The 22,868-nt window shown below is 33.6% G+C and overlaps 1 protein-coding gene and 1 long non-coding RNA gene across 3 annotated transcripts; one reads left to right on the top strand and one right to left on the bottom strand.

Moving 5' to 3' along the window:
- Window positions 1-3,875: 3,875 nt before the first annotated feature.
- Window positions 3,876-6,800, bottom strand: LOC115997000. 2 transcript variants are annotated; one of them, XM_031236442.1, is made up of 3 exons: window positions 6,612-6,800; window positions 5,007-6,452; window positions 3,876-4,389 (listed from the first exon to the last, which is right to left on the bottom strand). In XM_031236442.1, exon 2 carries the CDS (start codon window positions 6,363-6,365, stop codon window positions 5,028-5,030), a length of 1,338 nt encoding a protein of 445 aa, XP_031092302.1. In that variant the 5' UTR covers window positions 6,366-6,452; window positions 6,612-6,800; the 3' UTR covers window positions 3,876-4,389; window positions 5,007-5,027. The 2 variants fall into 2 exon arrangements, with proteins under 2 accessions (XP_031092302.1, XP_031092303.1); XM_031236443.1 differs by having other exon boundaries at window positions 6,616-6,800.
- A 5,948-nt stretch (window positions 6,801-12,748) lies between these two features.
- On the top strand, window positions 12,749-13,906 carry LOC115997240. The gene is made up of 2 exons (XR_004093710.1): window positions 12,749-12,929; window positions 13,872-13,906. It is a non-coding gene; the product is annotated as an uncharacterized LOC115997240 (long non-coding RNA).
- Window positions 13,907-22,868: the final 8,962 nt, after the last annotated feature.

Below are 22,868 nucleotides of genomic sequence, written 5' to 3'. Positions count from 1 at the left end.
TACTAGTAGATGCATCATCGTTTGTATTACCATCAGTGGTAGTAATACTATTCATAGGCCTGAACTCAAACTCCACTTTCTCTCCAGTACTCTGCGTATCACCTGTACTGGGAATAACATGATCTTTTCCAGAAGAAAGTAGCGCATTTTCATCAAAAGTGATATCTCGACTTAAAATGATCTTATGAGAATCAGGAGACCATAGACGATACCCTTTTGACTTAGAGGCATAACCAAGGAAAATGCATTTGACAGCTCTAGGGTTTAATTTACTCGTACTGGAATGAGCATAAGCAGGACATCCAAAAACTCGTAACATAGAGTAGTCAACAGGATTACCTGACCAAACTTCTTCTGGAATTTTGAAATCGAGAGATGAATGTGGAGACCTATTTACCAAATAGGATGCAGTAGAAACGGCCTCGGCCCAAAAATCACGCCGTTTCCATAACCCAGCATTAGAGAGCATACAACGAGCTCTCTCTAACAGAGTCCTGTTCATACGTTCGGCAACACCATTCTGCTGGGGTTTTCCAGGCAAGGTCTTGTGCCTGGCAATTCCTTGTGCTGCACAGAACTCAGTGAAATCTGACTCACAGAATTCCAAGCCATTGTCTGTCCTGAGCTTCTTGACTTTTTTCCCTGTCTGAGTCTCAACGAGAATTTTCCACTTTTTGAAAATAGAAAATGCCTGATTTTTATGTTTCAGGAAATAGACCCAGACTTTACGAGAAAAGTCATCAATAATAGACATAAAATATCTACAGCCTCCCATAGACTGAAATTTAGTCGGTCCCCATAAATCGGAATGTATATATTCTAATACATCTTTGGTACGGTGTGTAGCAGTAGAGAAACTANAGGATTACCTGACCAAACTTCTTCTGGAATTTTGAAATCGAGAGATGAATGTGGAGACCTATTTACCAAATAGGATGCAGTAGAAACGGCCTCGGCCCAAAAATCACGCCGTTTCCATAACCCAGCATTAGAGAGCATACAACGAGCTCTCTCTAACAGAGTCCTGTTCATACGTTCGGCAACACCATTCTGCTGGGGTTTTCCAGGCAAGGTCTTGTGCCTGGCAATTCCTTGTGCTGCACAGAACTCAGTGAAATCTGACTCACAGAATTCCAAGCCATTGTCTGTCCTGAGCTTCTTGACTTTTTTCCCTGTCTGAGTCTCAACGAGAATTTTCCACTTTTTGAAAATAGAAAATGCCTGATTTTTATGTTTCAGGAAATAGACCCAGACTTTACGAGAAAAGTCATCAATAATAGACATAAAATATCTACAGCCTCCCATAGACTGAAATTTAGTCGGTCCCCATAAATCGGAATGTATATATTCTAATACATCTTTGGTACGGTGTGTAGCAGTAGAGAAACTAACCCTCTTTTGTTTCCCAAAAACACAATGCTCACAAAATTGTAATTTACCCGTACCTGAACCGAGGAGGCCTTTCTTGCTCAGGATATGCATACCTTTCTCACTCATATGCCCCAGACGCATATGCCATAGTTGAGTGAAATCAGCATCAGACACCGATGAGGATACCGCAACTGAACCTGTCACTGTACTGCCATGCAACACGTACAAGCTTCCAGAACGAGAAGCTTTCATAAAAACAAGAGAGCCTTTAATAACTTTCAGAACTCCACCTTCAGCTGTGTACTTGCACCCCAGGGATTCCAAAGTGCCCAATGAAATCAGATTGCGTTTCAAATCAGGAACATACCGAACATTGGTAAGAGTCCTGATAACGTTATCATGAGTTTTGATCTGCACACTTCCAATTCCACTAACCTTGCATTGGGTATCATTACCCAACAAGACAACTCCACCATCAACTGGTTTCAGAGAGACGAACCAGTCTTTGTGAGGACACATGTGGAATGTACAACCAGAGTCCAGAATCCACTCAGTGTCGCTCCGTTTTTCACCGGAGCTAACAGATAACATAACATCGCCTTCTGAATCACTTTCAACAACACTAGCTTCAGCGGACTTCTTTTCTCTCTCTTGTTTGTTCTTCAATTTGAAGCATTCAGTCACATCATGACCATGCTTCTTGCAGTACTTACAGGATTTGTTGGACTTACGTCCTTTGGACTTGGACCTAGATTTTTTATTGCTATTCTCTGTTTCAACTGAACGACCCCTAACAGTCAAGCCTTCACCTTTGTCCTCAGACTTAGTTTCTAAGTCAAATTTTTCTTTGGACAGTAGGTTCGACTTAACACTGTCGAAAGTTAGGACTCCAAGAGAATTACCATACAGCATAATTTCTTTGAAATGCTTATATGATTCAGGGAGAGAAACAAGCAATAAAATAGCACGGTCCTCATCTTCTATTACGACATCAATATTTTCCAAGTCCAATAAAATAGAATTGAATTCATCCAAATGAGACTGAATTAAAGTACCTTCCGTCATACGGATTGTGTACAGCCGCTCCTTCAGGCGCAGCTTGTTCGCCATGTAGCGCGAATCCAGCTCGGACCATAAACCTGACGTAGTCGTCTCACCTATCACCTCACGTAGAACCGATTTAGACAGGCACAACTGAATGGTTGAACGTGCCTTGTCATCTAAATCTTCCCAATCTTCATCTGTCATTGTAGCCGGTTTCTTCTTCTTCCCAGCTAGTGCTTTCTTCAAATAAATCTTCCCAATCTTCATCTGTCATTGTAGCCGGTTTCTTCTTCTTCCCAGCTAGCGCTTTCTTCAAACCGTTCTGGGTCAGAACGGCTTCCATCTGAACCTTCCAGATAGAAAAGCTAATTTTCCCGTCGAACGCTAATTTTCCCGTCGAACTTCTCGATATCGAACTTGGTAACAGTCGACATCTTTGAAAATAATTCTCAATTAAAACCGCTCTGATACCACTTGTTAGGAATATAGCGGAATAATGCGGAAGCGAATAATCGAAAATTGAGAATTATAGAAGTTAAATAATAGGAAAAATATAGAAATAACAAATGAATTTCTAAATGGGACAATATAATAAATATATATATATATTAAACTCTTAATTAAAAGAGTAACAAAAGAGAATATATATATATTATATATATATACGTGAGAGGGAAAGAAACAAATAGATAGATAAGGATGAATTATAATTGATGTAAGAATGAGTGCAATTTACAATGCAAAAGAACAAAGCTATATATACACTCTAAATTTGAGAGCTTTGCGGCACGGACAAGATGGAGAGTAAAGTGCGGCTACTGCAAGGAAGAAGACCAGCAACGTGTAAGGTGGAAATGGATGAAGACTGCATGGATTTGAATAAATTTGAGCCACACAAATTATCATATTCTAACACAGAGCATGTTTAGTTCACGAAATTGATCAGGAATGTAATTACTATTTTATTCTTTACCTATTCTATTCGTTATGTAACAGTATTCCTATTTCCTCAAACAAAATTCATTTCATGAACCAGACGTGATGCCTCTATGTCATATGTTCTCCTTGCAATTCTCTATAGATGATTTGTAAATTTCGAGTGTCATATCCCTATTTCTTAAATAGAATAATCATCAACCACATTCAACAATGATAATAAAAGACCATAATCCAAATGCATATGTAGAAACTCCTGCTAATGATCTTGTGATCTAGTGACATGAAGTGACTCTTCTAAATTGAAGATCATGAGTTCGAACCTCAGTGTGGTTAGTATTGACTCTTTGTGCTTCAGTAGGTTACAGAAGAGCAGATTATGAAACATAGGACTAAATTTGAAAAAAGACAGCAAAATCAATGACTAATCAATACATTAACTCAAACAAAATACAATAATTTTTAACAATGGATAATTAAGAGATTACTTTCATGCCTAGGAGCTTCATAGGACAAAGCAAAAGTGAACTCCACATCTGTTTGGGTTTTATTAGCAATTATGAATTTGGATTCACTCTTGGATTATGCCACATTGCACTAATGATTATATGTACATAAATCCTCATCACTGATCCCTTCACTCCATCAAAATGTTGTCATCACAATAATGTTGTCTTCAACAAAACCACAATAATGAAACACAGATCAGATTTGAGGAAAATGACCAGTAAACAACAACATAGTATTACCCTTTCCCTGTAAATTCTAGTTTCCACATGTTATTTGAGGTTGTAAACATAGGAAAACATGGCACAGTGATCGAAAAGTCGATCGATAAGAGCATGAAAATAATGTACAGAGGCTACAAATCTGCAACGGTTCTGCAGATAGCGTCTTTCTTCAAGCTAACATACATTTCAAGGAACTAGAGAGCGGGGAACCTGATTGGGCAACTAACGCCAAGTCCATTCCGAGGAATGAAGGACAGAAGAAGCTACACGCCTACACCATCTGTTGTCTTCCTCGAGTTTGAACTGCCTGAAAATTTCTTACACGGTTAATACAAGCCAATAACTGCCATAAAAGATACAAGAGAGGATTGCATCGTTTTTATGTGCTCATTGCATTTATCAACAAGATGTACTACAGGGAAAGTTGAACATTTCCTTCCAATGAGAAAATATTGGAAGCTCGTTAGCTCATATCCTGAAATCAATGGTCTACTTTGGGTTGATACTTGATAGGTCATTGAAATAGACGTGTACGAGAAAAATAGAGAGCATAGTGTAGGAGTTTATTCATTACAGAAAATTCCATTTAATCTAATAAGCAATATTAGAACAATGGTCACCTATTAGACAAACGACATAGTTCTCATGCTTCCCAGGGCTAATTCTTATACAGAAAGTGCCGACTCATAAATTTAGAGATAATGGCCAAAACCAAATAGAGCAGTGGCTAAATACTTTGCGCCTTAAAAAAAGTACTTTCTCCATTTCTTAGAATAAGTACTTTTTACAGCAAATGTCACTTAACGACTGAACTTAGAAGTTGGTAAGTCTTTACAGATTGATATACATAATGAATCGAAATGATCATGTATTTCAGCAATGAGATTTTATTCAAGGATCGAACAAGAACTGTAAAACATTTACCTTTTATCGATTGAAAAGTCATTAATTTAATCTTCTTCTCCTAGTTTCACGAGAAACTAGACTGTCAATGTCTGAAAGCCTCAATAAACTAAGTCTTCTTTGAGAAGAAGAAGAAGAAGAAGCAGGGCGAACATGCATATTAATTTCGGCAAGAGTAGCTGTTATTAGGTTTTCCAATCGTGTAACGGAATCAGAAACGTCACTTGCTCGGGAAGACGAAGGAATTGATGCAGGAGAGTTTATCTCTGTGGTTGAATCCAGAACTTGACGCTCTGTGCGTGGAAACGTGTCATCCCTTCCAAAAGAGTCAACATCCCTCATCACATCATCACCAATCGGTAAACCCGGTGCACTGATTCTTTGTTGGCTCGGGCCAGTACTTGGCGCAAAGTCCTCAAATATTCTCTGTGCGTTATCTCCTTGTGATGACAAGGAAGCGGAATTTTCGGATAATATTCTCACACGCACACGGGAAAACACCGGGCTATTGCTATTTGGATTTTGAGACTCCTGAGAACCCGTTATGGAACTAACATTAGAACCACCCGACAGTTGTTGCTGGGGCTGATCGCCCAATCCCATGCTAGCCCTAATTCGCCCGAGTGCTTGTGCAACCCGAATATGAGACAAGCCCCGTCCCCCACGCTGTTGCCTAACACTCTCAACTCGTTGTGCTTTCGGCCTTGGAGGTATCTTCAAACCCGACTCCAATTCTTTCTCGTAGTTCCTGTTTCCATTACCATAAATGGGAATAACCGTGGCATCCGTCACCTCACCTTTGCAAACCGGGCACTCCTTCATCGTGGAATAAACATATGGCAACTGAAAAAAACACATCCAACAATACAAGTGACCACAGCAAGTCAAAACAGGCTCCCGGGCCATCTCTAAGCATATATTACAATCAAAAAATCCCTGAACATCCTTCTCAACCTTCCCCGTCTCAGAATCCATTGCTAACGCCTTCGCCACCAAATGGCTACTGTCCCTTTTGCATCCCCTCCCCGGAACCACATTCATTCCCGCCACATCCCCGCTACCTTCTACATAAACATTCTCTTCAACTAACACGCTATTTACTCCCACGGAATTTCTAGCCTGACGCCAAGTATTTCGTGCCCTAACTCTAGCAGTGACAGCCTCCAGCTGTCTGATTCTCTCCTCTATTACATTATTATGGGCAGTTCCTAAATCATTCAAGAAAGAATCAATCCTCTCCCCTATTCTATTATAGGCAGTCTGTAAATCATTCAAGAAAGACCCAAACCCTAAAACCGGGTCAGAAGGCGGGCCCGGGTCGGACGGGTCGTGGTTCATATCAAGATCCGTCATCATACCATCCAAAGAATTATCACCCATTACATCAGCTCAATATATCAATTCCCCAGTTCAAACACTTCCCCAACACACGGACTTGAATCAAAGTAGAGTTTCACAAGCCAAAAGCTGAAAATTTGTTTAAAAATTGAATCTTTACGCATTAATTTAGAATTCCACATATAAAATAAAAGCATCAAATAATCACACGCATAACAACATAACATTTCAGATTTTCAGTCATTGATCGAGATAGATAGATAGATAGATAAAAATCAATGATCAAACCTACATGAAGTATGAGATTTTTGGCTTCTGAACGAAGAAAATCCAAGGCTCCAAGCTCCATGGCTTCTTAGAGAGAGAAAAGGTCTTTAATCGCATCACGCATCTGAAAGAAGAGAGTGCTCACACTTTTGCACTTTGCAGCTTTGGCGCAAGGTTGGACCACCGGGCCTGTGGAAGGCTGGAAGCACACGAGGATTCAAAGCCGTGTAGTTTAATGCAGCATAAATGCTAAATATAGTGTCCGGTCGAGTTCTCGTGAGTAGTATGATTTTATTACATTGTAATATTTGTTCGTCAGTATTTTTTACAAAGAGTTAATATTATTTTCATAGCCCGATCTCATGATCTCTCATTTAGTAATATCATTTATTAATGTCAATCAATTCTGCCTGGTGTGGGTTAGTACCTCGGTCCCTTGGTTAGGGTACTAGGACGCAGGCCAAGGTTGATTGAGACTAGGACTCGAATTAAGGTCAATTAATTAATTTCAATGATCTAGGTACCAAGACATAACGATATTAGGATGGGACCTAGTCGAGATGGGAAAGGTAAGGTTAGGCATGGGAATCCTTAATCAAGGTATTAGGGGAAAGACATGGCGGGTGTTGGTCAGCAACCTATATTATATTGTACGTAAAGCACATGATGATTAGCTTAAAAGTTGTCTCCCTTTTTAATATTACTCTGTCAGATCGAGGCATGAGAGCCCTTGGGATTGAAGATTCATTATTTTGGGAGAAATATATAATGGCCTAAACAAATCAAGGTTAATCATACATGTCATTATTTTTAATACTCTCATTCAATTCAAAACTTCAAATGTTATTGTTAATTTTACGGTTACGTGGTAACTCGTCGACAGGTCAACACAATCATAAAAGAATGAGAAAAATGTGAGAACAAGGAAAAATGTAAAAACAAACAGAACGATTTGAATCTAAAATATATATTAAAAGAAACATAATAATAAGTATATATCAAACCTGATAATAATAATAATAATAATAATAATAGAGTATAAAAGTGGCAAATGTATGTCACTTAATAATTTCTCATGGAAGCGTAGTCACCAGTCATAAGTCATTTGTTACGTAAACGTTTCACATATTCTAAATTCACTAAATTACATGTCTCTTACATTCAAATTTGGACATGTAATATCCACATTAATTAAAGTTCTGTACTTTAGGAAATTAAACTGCCTAACTTGAACCATGTATACAAACAACCAAGGAGATATTTTCTTAAACGTAAAGATATATATTATACCTATAAAAGCCCTCTTTGGTAAATGGTTGTTGGCTGATTGGATTGGCTGTTTGGGTTAGAATGTATGATTTGTTGATAATATTAGCTGATTGTAGAAAGTTGTTTGATAAATTAACTGTTAGCTGATAGCTGTCTGGTATAATTTCTTTTCTCAAAAAGCTAATTGAAAATGCTGCTTTGAGTAGCCTTTTGAATTTTAGCATTTTGGAGTTACAAAAAGCTTATTAACTAAACAACTAATAGTGTCAAATAAGCCAAAATTGACTGATAGGCTGATTATTTACCAAACAGGACCAAAGTGTAAATGAGATGATATGAGTTTTTTCTATCTTAACTAGAGATCTCGAGTTTGAACCTTAAAACTAATGAGTAAGTGTTTTGTCGATCACTTACGGGGGTGTATTCAATCACAACTTTCATGAACTTTTAAATACTTTTAAAGTGATGGATTTTAATTGACTTTTGTAGAGTTTTTGTAAACTTTCCTAGAATCTTTTAAACTTTTATAAACTTTGTAAGAGTTTATAAATATCCATAGAACAAACATTTATAGACTTTTAAAAACTTTTTCATATTAAAAAGTTTACAAAAGTCATTAAAACTCTAAATTGAATACACCCTCACAAACATTCCATAACTTCTATTAATATATTATCTATAAATTAGTGCATTGTAAAAAAAAAAAAAAATACTGATGTCATAAAAATAGAGTATATTATTCATAAAGAAAATATAATTAATTTTTATAAATATAGCCAATAAAAATATTTCTTGAACTAATGAAATAACTAATGCTAAACCAATAAATATCTTTTAAAGAATTCAACTTAATACAATATATATATATATATATATATATATATATATATATATATATATAAAAATTAATAATTAATAAACATACAATTATATAAAATTATAAACATATTAATTAAATAAAATTTAAAATTTAAAATTTATAAATTAAAAAATTTGCTGCGATCGCAGCAATTATTTTGTTGCGATGGCAACAAAAAATTTGCCTGAACATAAAAAAAAAAGTATTTATGAAAGATTTGAAACGTACCATAAAATTGATGAAAAATTTGTCTAGTTTAGATAGAGGAAAAAAAAGTCTATAGAGAATGTTAAAAAGTTTGGGGTTGGAGGGTTGGATTTCATCTATTTATATTAATGAAGAGAAAGTCTATAGAAATCCTATTCTGACAGAGTTTATGAAAGTCAGTAACTTTTTGAATACCAGTAGACTTTTAATAACTCTATAAAAGCCTGAATCGAATACCTGTATACTTTTAAAGAGTTTTGAAAAGTTTGAATTGAATACAGTAGACTTTTAAAGAGTTTATAAAAGTCTAAATTGAATACCACCAAACTTTTAAAGTTGATAAAAGTATTTAAAAGTTCATGAAAGTCGTGATTGAATACACTCCCCTTAGTGTATATACGACGGTTAGTCGATTGACATAGATCCAAGAATCATGCCAAAAAGACGCAATAAGTTTGATTTTTGACAACGTATATAACACTCTTTCAGTCGAACTCGTATGTAACATGCATTGTTTACCCACCTTTTCTTGTATGTGCATGCGGGTTTCCCTCGCCACCCAAACTAATAATAATAGTAATAAAATCACAATCCTTAAATATTCATCCATGCATATATACACCATTCTTACAAAACTAAAAGAGAGAAAATATGAAAAATAGCGTTATTGTTCCTCTAGTTTTGGCGTTGGCTTTGGTGATGGGAGCTCCAGAACAGTGCAATGGAACTGAAATAATAATAAAGTGTGATCCAGATTCATGTGCCCAGACGTGTCAGGATGCATACGGAAGCAAGTTAATCAGATCGTACTGCCAACCTCTTCCTGGCGACTTAAGTGTTTGTATTTGTGTCTGTAATCCTTAATTAGCTTCCTTAATTGCCCTATTATGTTGTGTTTTTGGTGCTGCAGTATGATTATCAGTACTACGTTATAAAGAAAAGCCATGCATTTCTGCATGAGATCAGAATAATGAAAATAAACAGTTAATTATGCACTAATTGCAGGTTTCTGCATGCATATTTTCCATGTTTTTTACATGTTAGTTATATATATGTTCTTGACATATTGGAAAATCTTAGAGGAATTTTGAGGGTTTGCATATATTTTGAAGTAATTTAATGTTGATGTTAGTGTGATATGCTAATCGAGAGGCACTATTTTTAAGTAATTACACGAGACCGGTGAGAAATTGTTCGATCAACTGGAGAAGTGGATATGTAATTATATATATATCTTTAAGAGTTATTGTTTCATGAGGAGTGAGGAATTGTTTATGGGAATGGATATGGGACTATCTATTGGACTAGTGCTTTGTTGGGATAAATGTTTTTGACTATTTTTTTTTTTTTTTTTTTTTGTAGTAATTCATTATTAGAAGGTAAAATTTACATCAAAAGTTAAAAATTTCTACTTTTACATACTCAAAATTATTATACAGATTCTGAGAGGAAACTAAACATACTTTATTATATAAATAGAGTTAATACCACAAATGGTCCTCTGACTATTGGGGTAGTACTTCTTTTAGTCCTCGACTTTCAATTCGATCACAAATGGTCCTCTGTAATACCCCGTATTTTCCTAACATTATTATTTTATCCTAAGGCGTTGACATTCATAAGTTATGATCTTCAGATATTTCAAAAGAATTTTTATAAGTGAGTATAGTTGTTATTAAGCTGCGATCTACGTACCGGTCACGAACCGTAAGAATTTTAGGAGCTGGTATTCGGACCCGATTATCCTAGGAAATGAATTATTAGACACCATACTATTATTCTTGAATTTCCTATTTAATTAAATTAGCCCATAGCAGCAAAAATTTGTTTTTGATCGTACATCGCGAAATTTCGCGGTGTACTGAACCTAACCCAATTTTAAGTTTCAGTTTGAAGTAAATTTTTGGTTTCGAAAATTATTTGAATTAAATTAGTTTCTACCGAGAATTCATCTGTTTTAATCCGAACAGTCCAAAAGAAGATATTTTCCCTTACCCACCACAAGATTGTGACAAGTGTCACATTAATGACCATGTGGATATATATTAATTAAGATGAGTTGGATAAGTCTTGCAAGGGATAAGCTTAGTCTCCAAGTCTTATAAGGGATAATATATAAGTTTGCATTTTATTTTCCCTCATTTCTTCCTCTCTTGTGACCGAAATAGTGAGGGAAAGAGAGAGAAAATAGATCTCATTTTCATCTTCATTCTTCCTTGAGTTCAAAGAGCTTCCATAGCCAATTTTTCATCAAGATCATCACCTATTCGGTAAATTTCAATTTTAATCGGTTCAAAAGCTTTGTTTTCTTCCCTAGAACCTAACTAGAAGTTAAGAATTCCTAGATTATTGTTATGGTGGTATATTTTGCCTAGGGATTTTGGTGAAAGAATTAAGTGTTGATGAGAGTTTTGATCTTCAAGGGTAAGATTTCATGTTCACTAAAATTATTATTTACCCCATATATATGTATATTCATATATGGTATGCTATGATAACAAAACTACGTGTTTTACAAAATTATGTGCATAAGAATGTTCATGTGATCACAAGTTCATTGCATAATATGTGTGTGGATTCCCGAATTATCGAGAATGGATTTTTACGGGTCAAACCCGTGTGTTGAGTAAATGCTTGGCTTGGAATTTTAGTATATGTACATTCCTATGAAGAATGATGTATTCTTATGGAGTGAATTATTGTGGAGAAAAATGTGTTTTGAGAAATTATATATTTTTGAAGAAGATATTTATCATGAGGAAATGATATATTTTGGAAATTATATGTACATATTTAGTCTTGGAGGATAAGAATACTTGCTGCCGGGGTGAGCCGGAAATCTCACAAACTTTTTTTGGAAAATATATGAGAATCTTGGGCTGCGGTCCAGATTATTATGAGCACTAGAGCTGCGGTTCTATTTGCTATTGAGATGAGAATCTAGGGCTGCGGTCCTATTGGTGGAGTATTGGTTTTTTTTTATTGGTATCTAATCCTCCTTGACAAATATGTTATTTTGGAAAATGATATCTCCACATGTATTTTGGGAAAATATTTTATGAAGATTATGANTTTTTTTTTTTTTTTTTTTTGTAGTAATTCATTATTAGAAGGTAAAATTTACATCAAAAGTTAAAAATTTCTACTTTTACATACTCAAAATTATTATACAGATTCTGAGAGGAAACTAAACATACTTTATTATATAAATAGAGTTAATACCACAAATGGTCCTCTGACTATTGGGGTAGTACTTCTTTTAGTCCTCGACTTTCAATTCGATCACAAATGGTCCTCTGTAATACCCCGTATTTTCCTAACATTATTATTTTATCCTAAGGCGTTGACATTCATAAGTTATGATCTTCAGATATTTCAAAAGAATTTTTATAAGTGAGTATAGTTGTTATTAAGCTGCGATCTACGTACCGGTCACGAACCGTAAGAATTTTAGGAGCTGGTATTCGGACCCGATTATCCTAGGAAATGAATTATTAGACACCATACTATTATTCTTGAATTTCCTATTTAATTAAATTAGCCCATAGCAGCAAAAATTTGTTTTTGATCGTACATCGCGAAATTTCGCGGTGTACTGAACCTAACCCAATTTTAAGTTTCAGTTTGAAGTAAATTTTTGGTTTCGAAAATTATTTGAATTAAATTAGTTTCTACCGAGAATTCATCTGTTTTAATCCGAACAGTCCAAAAGAAGATATTTTCCCTTACCCACCACAAGATTGTGACAAGTGTCACATTAATGACCATGTGGATATATATTAATTAAGATGAGTTGGATAAGTCTTGCAAGGGATAAGCTTAGTCTCCAAGTCTTATAAGGGATAATATATAAGTTTGCATTTTATTTTCCCTCATTTCTTCCTCTCTTGTGACCGAAATAGTGAGGGAAAGAGAGAGAAAATAGATCTCATTTTCATCTTCATTCTTCCTTGAGTTCAAAGAGCTTCCATAGCCAATTTTTCATCAAGATCATCACCTATTCGGTAAATTTCAATTTTAATCGGTTCAAAAGCTTTGTTTTCTTCCCTAGAACCTAACTAGAAGTTAAGAATTCCTAGATTATTGTTATGGTGGTATATTTTGCCTAGGGATTTTGGTGAAAGAATTAAGTGTTGATGAGAGTTTTGATCTTCAAGGGTAAGATTTCATGTTCACTAAAATTATTATTTACCCCATATATATGTATATTCATATATGGTATGCTATGATAACAAAACTACGTGTTTTACAAAATTATGTGCATAAGAATGTTCATGTGATCACAAGTTCATTGCATAATATGTGTGTGGATTCCCGAATTATCGAGAATGGATTTTTACGGGTCAAACCCGTGTGTTGAGTAAATGCTTGGCTTGGAATTTTAGTATATGTACATTCCTATGAAGAATGATGTATTCTTATGGAGTGAATTATTGTGGAGAAAAATGTGTTTTGAGAAATTATATATTTTTGAAGAAGATATTTATCATGAGGAAATGATATATTTTGGAAATTATATGTACATATTTAGTCTTGGAGGATAAGAATACTTGCTGCCGGGGTGAGCCGGAAATCTCACAAACTTTTTTTGGAAAATATATGAGAATCTTGGGCTGCGGTCCAGATTATTATGAGCACTAGAGCTGCGGTTCTATTTGCTATTGAGATGAGAATCTAGGGCTGCGGTCCTATTGGTGGAGTATTGGTTTTTTTTTATTGGTATCTAATCCTCCTTGACAAATATGTTATTTTGGAAAATGATATCTCCACATGTATTTTGGGAAAATATTTTATGAAGATTATGAGACAATGATTTTTGGAAAGAATATGATTGTGAAAATCATAAAACCCAAGCCTATATTTTACGGGGTGAAATGGAACTTACTTAGCTTATGCTAATTTTGGGATATACACCCCTTTGTTTTTGTGTTAAAACGATTTTGCAGGTGAACGTGAATAGGATGGAAGAATAGACACCCTGGAAGATTTATTATTTTGAGGAATACCCAGTTGTATTAAGTTGGATGTTGATGTGGTTGTTTGATGTTGTAAGTTTAGCCTTAACGTTTGGGTATAGGAGAGATACCTAAGCGTGGCGGTAACACCCAGTTTTCTGCTGGTTAGATGCTTCCGCAATGTATTATTAAGGATTTTGAAATAAATCCAAGATGTGAAAATTGGGGTGTTACATCCTCTGACTTTCATTTTTGACCACAAATAGTCCTCTGTTAAAATTTCTATTAAATAGGTGTTAAATCTAGGAGTAATATCGTCAAATTGATTAATATTATTATGATTAATTCTTTTTTAGAATTATATGACAACATAATTAATTTCAAACATTAATAAACATTAAGTTAATAAATATAAAAATAAAATGGACGTGAGAACTTATATAAATGAACAAATTAAATAAAAATCCATGATTAATGTTCGCAATTTGTACTTGATTAATTATATTAATTCAACGGTAGCAGCTTTCAGTTATGTCCCAAACAAAATGTTTGATCGATTAATAAAAAGAAAATTATTAATCGACCATGTATGAACAACCATGAAAATGATGAAAGCAAGATTTTTAAAAAAAAAAATCTTCCATTTTAGTCTGTTGGTTAAATTAAAATAGATAGCTCTAATATTAAATCTTAATTTTGTACGCATAATTACGAGAATAAAGTGTATTGTCTTTTTATTTATGAGTATTTATATTGGTTAATTGTTTCAATTATGCTTGTTGGTGAAAAATTATAAATATTTTTATTTTATGAACATTATATATATCAATTTGACGATAATACCCCTAGATTTAACACCTATTTAACAGAAATTTTAACAAAAGGACTATTTGTGGTCAAAGATAAAAGTCAGAGGACCATTTGTGGTCGAATTGAAAGTCGAGTACTAAAAGGAGTACTACCCTAATAGTCAGATGATCATTTGTGGTATTAACTCTATATAAATATATTGCAAGATAATGCANATATATATATATACGATTTTGGAAAGAATATGATTGTTGAAAATCATAAAACCCAAGCCTATATTTTACGGGGTGAAATGGAACTTACTTAGCTTATGCTAATTTTGGGATATACACCCCTTTGTTTTTGTGTTAAAACGATTTTGCAGGTGAACGTGAATAGGATGGAAGAATAGACACCCTGGAAGATTTATTATTTTGAGGAATACCCAGTTGTATTAAGTTGGATGTTGATGTGGTTGTTTGATGTTGTAAGTTTAGCCTTAACGTTTGGGTATAGGAGAGATACCTAAGCGTGGCGGTAACACCCAGTTTTCTGCTGGTTAGATGCTTCCGCAATGTATTATTAAGGATTTTGAAATAAATCCAAGATGTGAAAATTGGGGTGTTACATCCTCTGACTTTCATTTTTGACCACAAATAGTCCTCTGTTAAAATTTCTATTAAATAGGTGTTAAATCTAGGAGTAATATCGTCAAATTGATTAATATTATTATGATTAATTCTTTTTTAGAATTATATGACAACATAATTAATTTCAAACATTAATAAACATTAAGTTAATAAATATAAAAATAAAATGGACGTGAGAACTTATATAAATGAACAAATTAAATAAAAATCCATGATTAATGTTCGCAATTTGTACTTGATTAATTATATTAATTCAACGGTAGCAGCTTTCAGTTATGTCCCAAACAAAATGTTTGATCGATTAATAAAAAGAAAATTATTAATCGACCATGTATGAACAACCATGAAAATGATGAAAGCAAGATTTTTAAAAAAAAAAATCTTCCATTTTAGTCTGTTGGTTAAATTAAAATAGATAGCTCTAATATTAAATCTTAATTTTGTACGCATAATTACGAGAATAAAGTGTATTGTCTTTTTATTTATGAGTATTTATATTGGTTAATTGTTTCAATTATGCTTGTTGGTGAAAAATTATAAATATTTTTATTTTATGAACATTATATATATCAATTTGACGATAATACCCCTAGATTTAACACCTATTTAACAGAAATTTTAACAAAAGGACTATTTGTGGTCAAAGATAAAAGTCAGAGGACCATTTGTGGTCGAATTGAAAGTCGAGTACTAAAAGGAGTACTACCCTAATAGTCAGATGATCATTTGTGGTATTAACTCTATATAAATATATTGCAAGATAATGCACTATGATCATATTTGTGTTCAAATTTACAAAGATCAACAAGAGTTAACTCAACTTTTAAAGAAAAAAGAATTAATTTAAGCTTATATGTATATACACAAAGTGTCAAAGACAATTATACAATGATATATACATTGTACAATAAGTTCATCAAATCACACATACGAAGTAACAAAACATTATAATTATACTTAGCACCAACAATCAAGCTTAATTGAATTACAAATTCTTATTAATTTTTAATGGAAAAATGAAAACTAATTTAAACTTATACATATACACAAAGCGAATTACACAAACAATCAATCAATCAAATCCCATTCCAAAGAACAAAAGAATATATGAAATCCAACACTAAATAATACAGTACAACAAAACAGTTATTTACCGATCAACTAAACTCATCGGCAAACAACTAAAATACGGTGTTTTTAATCTTGCAATCTGGAGTTCAAACGCTTTAAANTATATATATATATACGATTTTGGAAAGAATATGATTGTTGAAAATCATAAAACCCAAGCCTATATTTTACGGGGTGAAATGGAACTTACTTAGCTTATGCTAATTTTGGGATATACACCCCTTTGTTTTTGTGTTAAAACGATTTTGCAGGTGAACGTGAATAGGATGGAAGAATAGACACCCTGGAAGATTTATTATTTTGAGGAATACCCAGTTGTATTAAGTTGGATGTTGATGTGGTTGTTTGATGTTGTAAGTTTAGCCTTAACGTTTGGGTATAGGAGAGATACCTAAGCGTGGCGGTAACACCCAGTTTTCTGCTGGTTAGATGCTTCCGCAATGTATTATTAAGGATTTTGAAATAAATCCAAGATGTGAAAATTGGGGTGTTACATCCTCTGACTTTCATTTTTGACCACAAATAGTCCTCTGTTAAAATTTCTATTAAATAGGTGTTAAATCTAGGAGTAATATCGTCAAATTGATTAATATTATTATGATTAATTCTTTTTTAGAATTATATGACAACATAATTAATTTCAAACATTAATAAACATTAAGTTAATAAATATAAAAATAAAATGGACGTGAGAACTTATATAAATGAACAAATTAAATAAAAATCCATGATTAATGTTCGCAATTTGTACTTGATTAATTATATTAATTCAACGGTAGCAGCTTTCAGTTATGTCCCAAACAAAATGTTTGATCGATTAATAAAAAGAAAATTATTAATCGACCATGTATGAACAACCATGAAAATGATGAAAGCAAGATTTTTAAAAAAAAAAATCTTCCATTTTAGTCTGTTGGTTAAATTAAAATAGATAGCTCTAATATTAAATCTTAATTTTGTACGCATAATTACGAGAATAAAGTGTATTGTCTTTTTATTTATGAGTATTTATATTGGTTAATTGTTTCAATTATGCTTGTTGGTGAAAAATTATAAATATTTTTATTTTATGAACATTATATATATCAATTTGACGATAATACCCCTAGATTTAACACCTATTTAACAGAAATTTTAACAAAAGGACTATTTGTGGTCAAAGATAAAAGTCAGAGGACCATTTGTGGTCGAATTGAAAGTCGAGTACTAAAAGGAGTACTACCCTAATAGTCAGATGATCATTTGTGGTATTAACTCTATATAAATATATTGCAAGATAATGCACTATGATCATATTTGTGTTCAAATTTACAAAGATCAACAAGAGTTAACTCAACTTTTAAAGAAAAAAGAATTAATTTAAGCTTATATGTATATACACAAAGTGTCAAAGACAATTATACAATGATATATACATTGTACAATAAGTTCATCAAATCACACATACGAAGTAACAAAACATTATAATTATACTTAGCACCAACAATCAAGCTTAATTGAATTACAAATTCTTATTAATTTTTAATGGAAAAATGAAAACTAATTTAAACTTATACATATACACAAAGCGAATTACACAAACAATCAATCAATCAAATCCCATTCCAAAGAACAAAAGAATATATGAAATCCAACACTAAATAATACAGTACAACAAAACAGTTATTTACCGATCAACTAAACTCATCGGCAAACAACTAAAATACGGTGTTTTTAATCTTGCAATCTGGAGTTCAAACGCTTTAAAGACTTGGATGATCTCAAGTCGGCGGAGGTCGGAGAAGGCTCCCCGCCGGCCGGCAAGTCGCCGAGCACGGCCAACAGCCGCCGCATGCTGACGGAGCGCGCCGGCTTGAAGCTGTAGGATCTCGGCAGCTTTGAGAAGACGTTGGAAGAGTTGGAGAGGATGAAATACACCAGAACTTGAACCACAACAAACAATCCCACCTTCACCAGCATATCGCTGTCGATAATCTCCATTGTTGTTGTCTTTTCCTTAATTTCTTCGCAGATATTCGATCGAACTGAAACGGAGTTGAGAAGAACAGACAAATGATATATAAATATATATATCCCTTAGAATCGAAGAAGATGAATTGAAGATGCTTTAGGATTCGGATAAATCAAATGTTGATTTGGGCGTGTTTATATATAGGGCAGAATGGATGAGATTTTAGGTGTGGACTTCAATGGTCAATTGGCCGCCTACATATTTGACTTGATCTTGTTGCCTCCGTGTAGAGGTTAGGATAGATCAAGGGATTACTTGGAAGTTTCATGCTACCATGACGTTCTCGATGTAGTGCATGTTAAAACTAAATTACCCCTACTCTACCCAAGTTGGTCACATCTAGGGTGCAGCATTCAAACTGCTTCGCCTAGTAGTGTATTGCTCTTGACGTTGAATCTAAAATATCTACTGTTGAATAGATCTAAATGTACGAATGTTGTAACATGAACGGTCAAATCATATGCACGTACATAAACGACTTGAATCGAGGTTATGGAACCTTCTTTAGTGCAAGTCATTCTTTATTATAAAGAACTCATTTCGATACTTGGGGTCGGGGTCGGTTGATACAGTTACAAATTTAACTTTCACCACTAATCTCATCGCTGAATTGTAGTCACCTTGGGTAGGACAACTAGTATGGACATTTAAGTTGCTCCCTACCCAAAGTCAAGGATCGCATATGTCCTTTGGTCAATGATGGATGAGTCTCTTCCACTCAACCATACCTCCCATGTTGGTTTGTCAACGCTATATCTTGATTGAGTCTGTCACGCACAAAATTTTTGTAGTACAATTTATCTCTCTTGTGTATAATTTACGAATTATTATACATGAAACCTAAGAGTGTGATTGAGTAAAAAGATCGAGGCTCATTTATTTTTAACCAAATATTAAGAGAGGTGTCTACAATTCCATAAGCTCTGATAATAAAAATCATAAATACACCAAACAAATTATTACACGTAAATAAAGTTTATTCAAATTTACACAAGTCATATANTAATAAACATTAAGTTAATAAATATAAAAATAAAATGGACGTGAGAACTTATATAAATGAACAAATTAAATAAAAATCCATGATTAATGTTCGCAATTTGTACTTGATTAATTATATTAATTCAACGGTAGCAGCTTTCAGTTATGTCCCAAACAAAATGTTTGATCGATTAATAAAAAGAAAATTATTAATCGACCATGTATGAACAACCATGAAAATGATGAAAGCAAGATTTTTAAAAAAAAAAATCTTCCATTTTAGTCTGTTGGTTAAATTAAAATAGATAGCTCTAATATTAAATCTTAATTTTGTACGCATAATTACGAGAATAAAGTGTATTGTCTTTTTATTTATGAGTATTTATATTGGTTAATTGTTTCAATTATGCTTGTTGGTGAAAAATTATAAATATTTTTATTTTATGAACATTATATATATCAATTTGACGATAATACCCCTAGATTTAACACCTATTTAACAGAAATTTTAACAAAAGGACTATTTGTGGTCAAAGATAAAAGTCAGAGGACCATTTGTGGTCGAATTGAAAGTCGAGTACTAAAAGGAGTACTACCCTAATAGTCAGATGATCATTTGTGGTATTAACTCTATATAAATATATTGCAAGATAATGCACTATGATCATATTTGTGTTCAAATTTACAAAGATCAACAAGAGTTAACTCAACTTTTAAAGAAAAAAGAATTAATTTAAGCTTATATGTATATACACAAAGTGTCAAAGACAATTATACAATGATATATACATTGTACAATAAGTTCATCAAATCACACATACGAAGTAACAAAACATTATAATTATACTTAGCACCAACAATCAAGCTTAATTGAATTACAAATTCTTATTAATTTTTAATGGAAAAATGAAAACTAATTTAAACTTATACATATACACAAAGCGAATTACACAAACAATCAATCAATCAAATCCCATTCCAAAGAACAAAAGAATATATGAAATCCAACACTAAATAATACAGTACAACAAAACAGTTATTTACCGATCAACTAAACTCATCGGCAAACAACTAAAATACGGTGTTTTTAATCTTGCAATCTGGAGTTCAAACGCTTTAAAGACTTGGATGATCTCAAGTCGGCGGAGGTCGGAGAAGGCTCCCCGCCGGCCGGCAAGTCGCCGAGCACGGCCAACAGCCGCCGCATGCTGACGGAGCGCGCCGGCTTGAAGCTGTAGGATCTCGGCAGCTTTGAGAAGACGTTGGAAGAGTTGGAGAGGATGAAATACACCAGAACTTGAACCACAACAAACAATCCCACCTTCACCAGCATATCGCTGTCGATAATCTCCATTGTTGTTGTCTTTTCCTTAATTTCTTCGCAGATATTCGATCGAACTGAAACGGAGTTGAGAAGAACAGACAAATGATATATAAATATATATATCCCTTAGAATCGAAGAAGATGAATTGAAGATGCTTTAGGATTCGGATAAATCAAATGTTGATTTGGGCGTGTTTATATATAGGGCAGAATGGATGAGATTTTAGGTGTGGACTTCAATGGTCAATTGGCCGCCTACATATTTGACTTGATCTTGTTGCCTCCGTGTAGAGGTTAGGATAGATCAAGGGATTACTTGGAAGTTTCATGCTACCATGACGTTCTCGATGTAGTGCATGTTAAAACTAAATTACCCCTACTCTACCCAAGTTGGTCACATCTAGGGTGCAGCATTCAAACTGCTTCGCCTAGTAGTGTATTGCTCTTGACGTTGAATCTAAAATATCTACTGTTGAATAGATCTAAATGTACGAATGTTGTAACATGAACGGTCAAATCATATGCACGTACATAAACGACTTGAATCGAGGTTATGGAACCTTCTTTAGTGCAAGTCATTCTTTATTATAAAGAACTCATTTCGATACTTGGGGTCGGGGTCGGTTGATACAGTTACAAATTTAACTTTCACCACTAATCTCATCGCTGAATTGTAGTCACCTTGGGTAGGACAACTAGTATGGACATTTAAGTTGCTCCCTACCCAAAGTCAAGGATCGCATATGTCCTTTGGTCAATGATGGATGAGTCTCTTCCACTCAACCATACCTCCCATGTTGGTTTGTCAACGCTATATCTTGATTGAGTCTGTCACGCACAAAATTTTTGTAGTACAATTTATCTCTCTTGTGTATAATTTACGAATTATTATACATGAAACCTAAGAGTGTGATTGAGTAAAAAGATCGAGGCTCATTTATTTTTAACCAAATATTAAGAGAGGTGTCTACAATTCCATAAGCTCTGATAATAAAAATCATAAATACACCAAACAAATTATTACACGTAAATAAAGTTTATTCAAATTTACACAAGTCATATAAAGGAAGAGATACAGAAAAGAACGTCACTGGTTGCATTGTTTTGGAGGGTTGCGGGAAGATAGGATAATTAATAATGCTTAAACAATCAACTAGGCTTAGCTGTAAACGCAACAAAATGTAGTCGTACGTGGACTTCGCCCACCTCCCATTTGAAACGTCAACGTTTCAAATATTATAAATACACTTAATTACGTGGCCCATACAAAGCAAAATTAGCACGTGAAATGTTCGCATTAATCAAATTAATTAGGAAAATTGCCCAACTTCATATATTGTCTTAAATGGAATTTTTTTTTTTTTGGCATATTGCATGTTTGCATCCCACAAAGAATAATCCAATTGAATTTTAATCAAATTTCATTTATAGATAACTTTTTCAAAGACTTTGCTACATAAACATGGCTTCAAACATCCAAACTCATAATTCATAAATTTAGTGTATACTAAAAGTAAGCTGATTAATTAAAAAAAAAAATGAACAACTAATTAAATAATTTAATTTTCGTAAATATGTTTTTTATACTTCATTCATGAATAATATAATAAAGCATTTGTGAGTGGTGAGCCACTGTTTATTTGCATTTTTTTTTTCTTTTTATTTACTTTAAACAATCTCAAAGAGAAATTTAGGAATAGGGATGACAATTTGTCCGGCCCGTCCCTGATGGAGATCCCTGATTCCCGTCCCCGGCCGACGGAGACGGAGTTAGAAAAAATTTTCAAGGAACGAAGACGAGGACGGAGAATATGTGCGCTACATTAAAATCAATAGCTAGTATTAAGGAGAGGCTACGAATGCAACAACAACAGTAACATTTGAAATTAGAATCTCTTGCAACTGCAACAACAATTAATTGTACTACATTAAAACCAGATTAGTAGCATTAAGTAAAACTCAAAAGCATTAACTAATAATCGAAACTGTCAATTAATACTCAAAAAACAATCTGGATTTGTTCATATATAAGTCCCTCGACCACCATTCCTTAAAAAACACCCAAAAAAAAAAAAAAAACAATAGGAAAACAATAAAGACAG

Source organism: Ipomoea triloba, chromosome 11 (genome assembly GCF_003576645.1).
Source record: "Ipomoea triloba cultivar NCNSP0323 chromosome 11, ASM357664v1".
NCBI classification, from domain to species: Eukaryota; Viridiplantae; Streptophyta; class Magnoliopsida; order Solanales; family Convolvulaceae; genus Ipomoea; species Ipomoea triloba.
The sequence above is the reverse complement of the archived record's forward strand: the minus strand, read 5'-3'. Positions and strand labels throughout refer to the sequence as shown.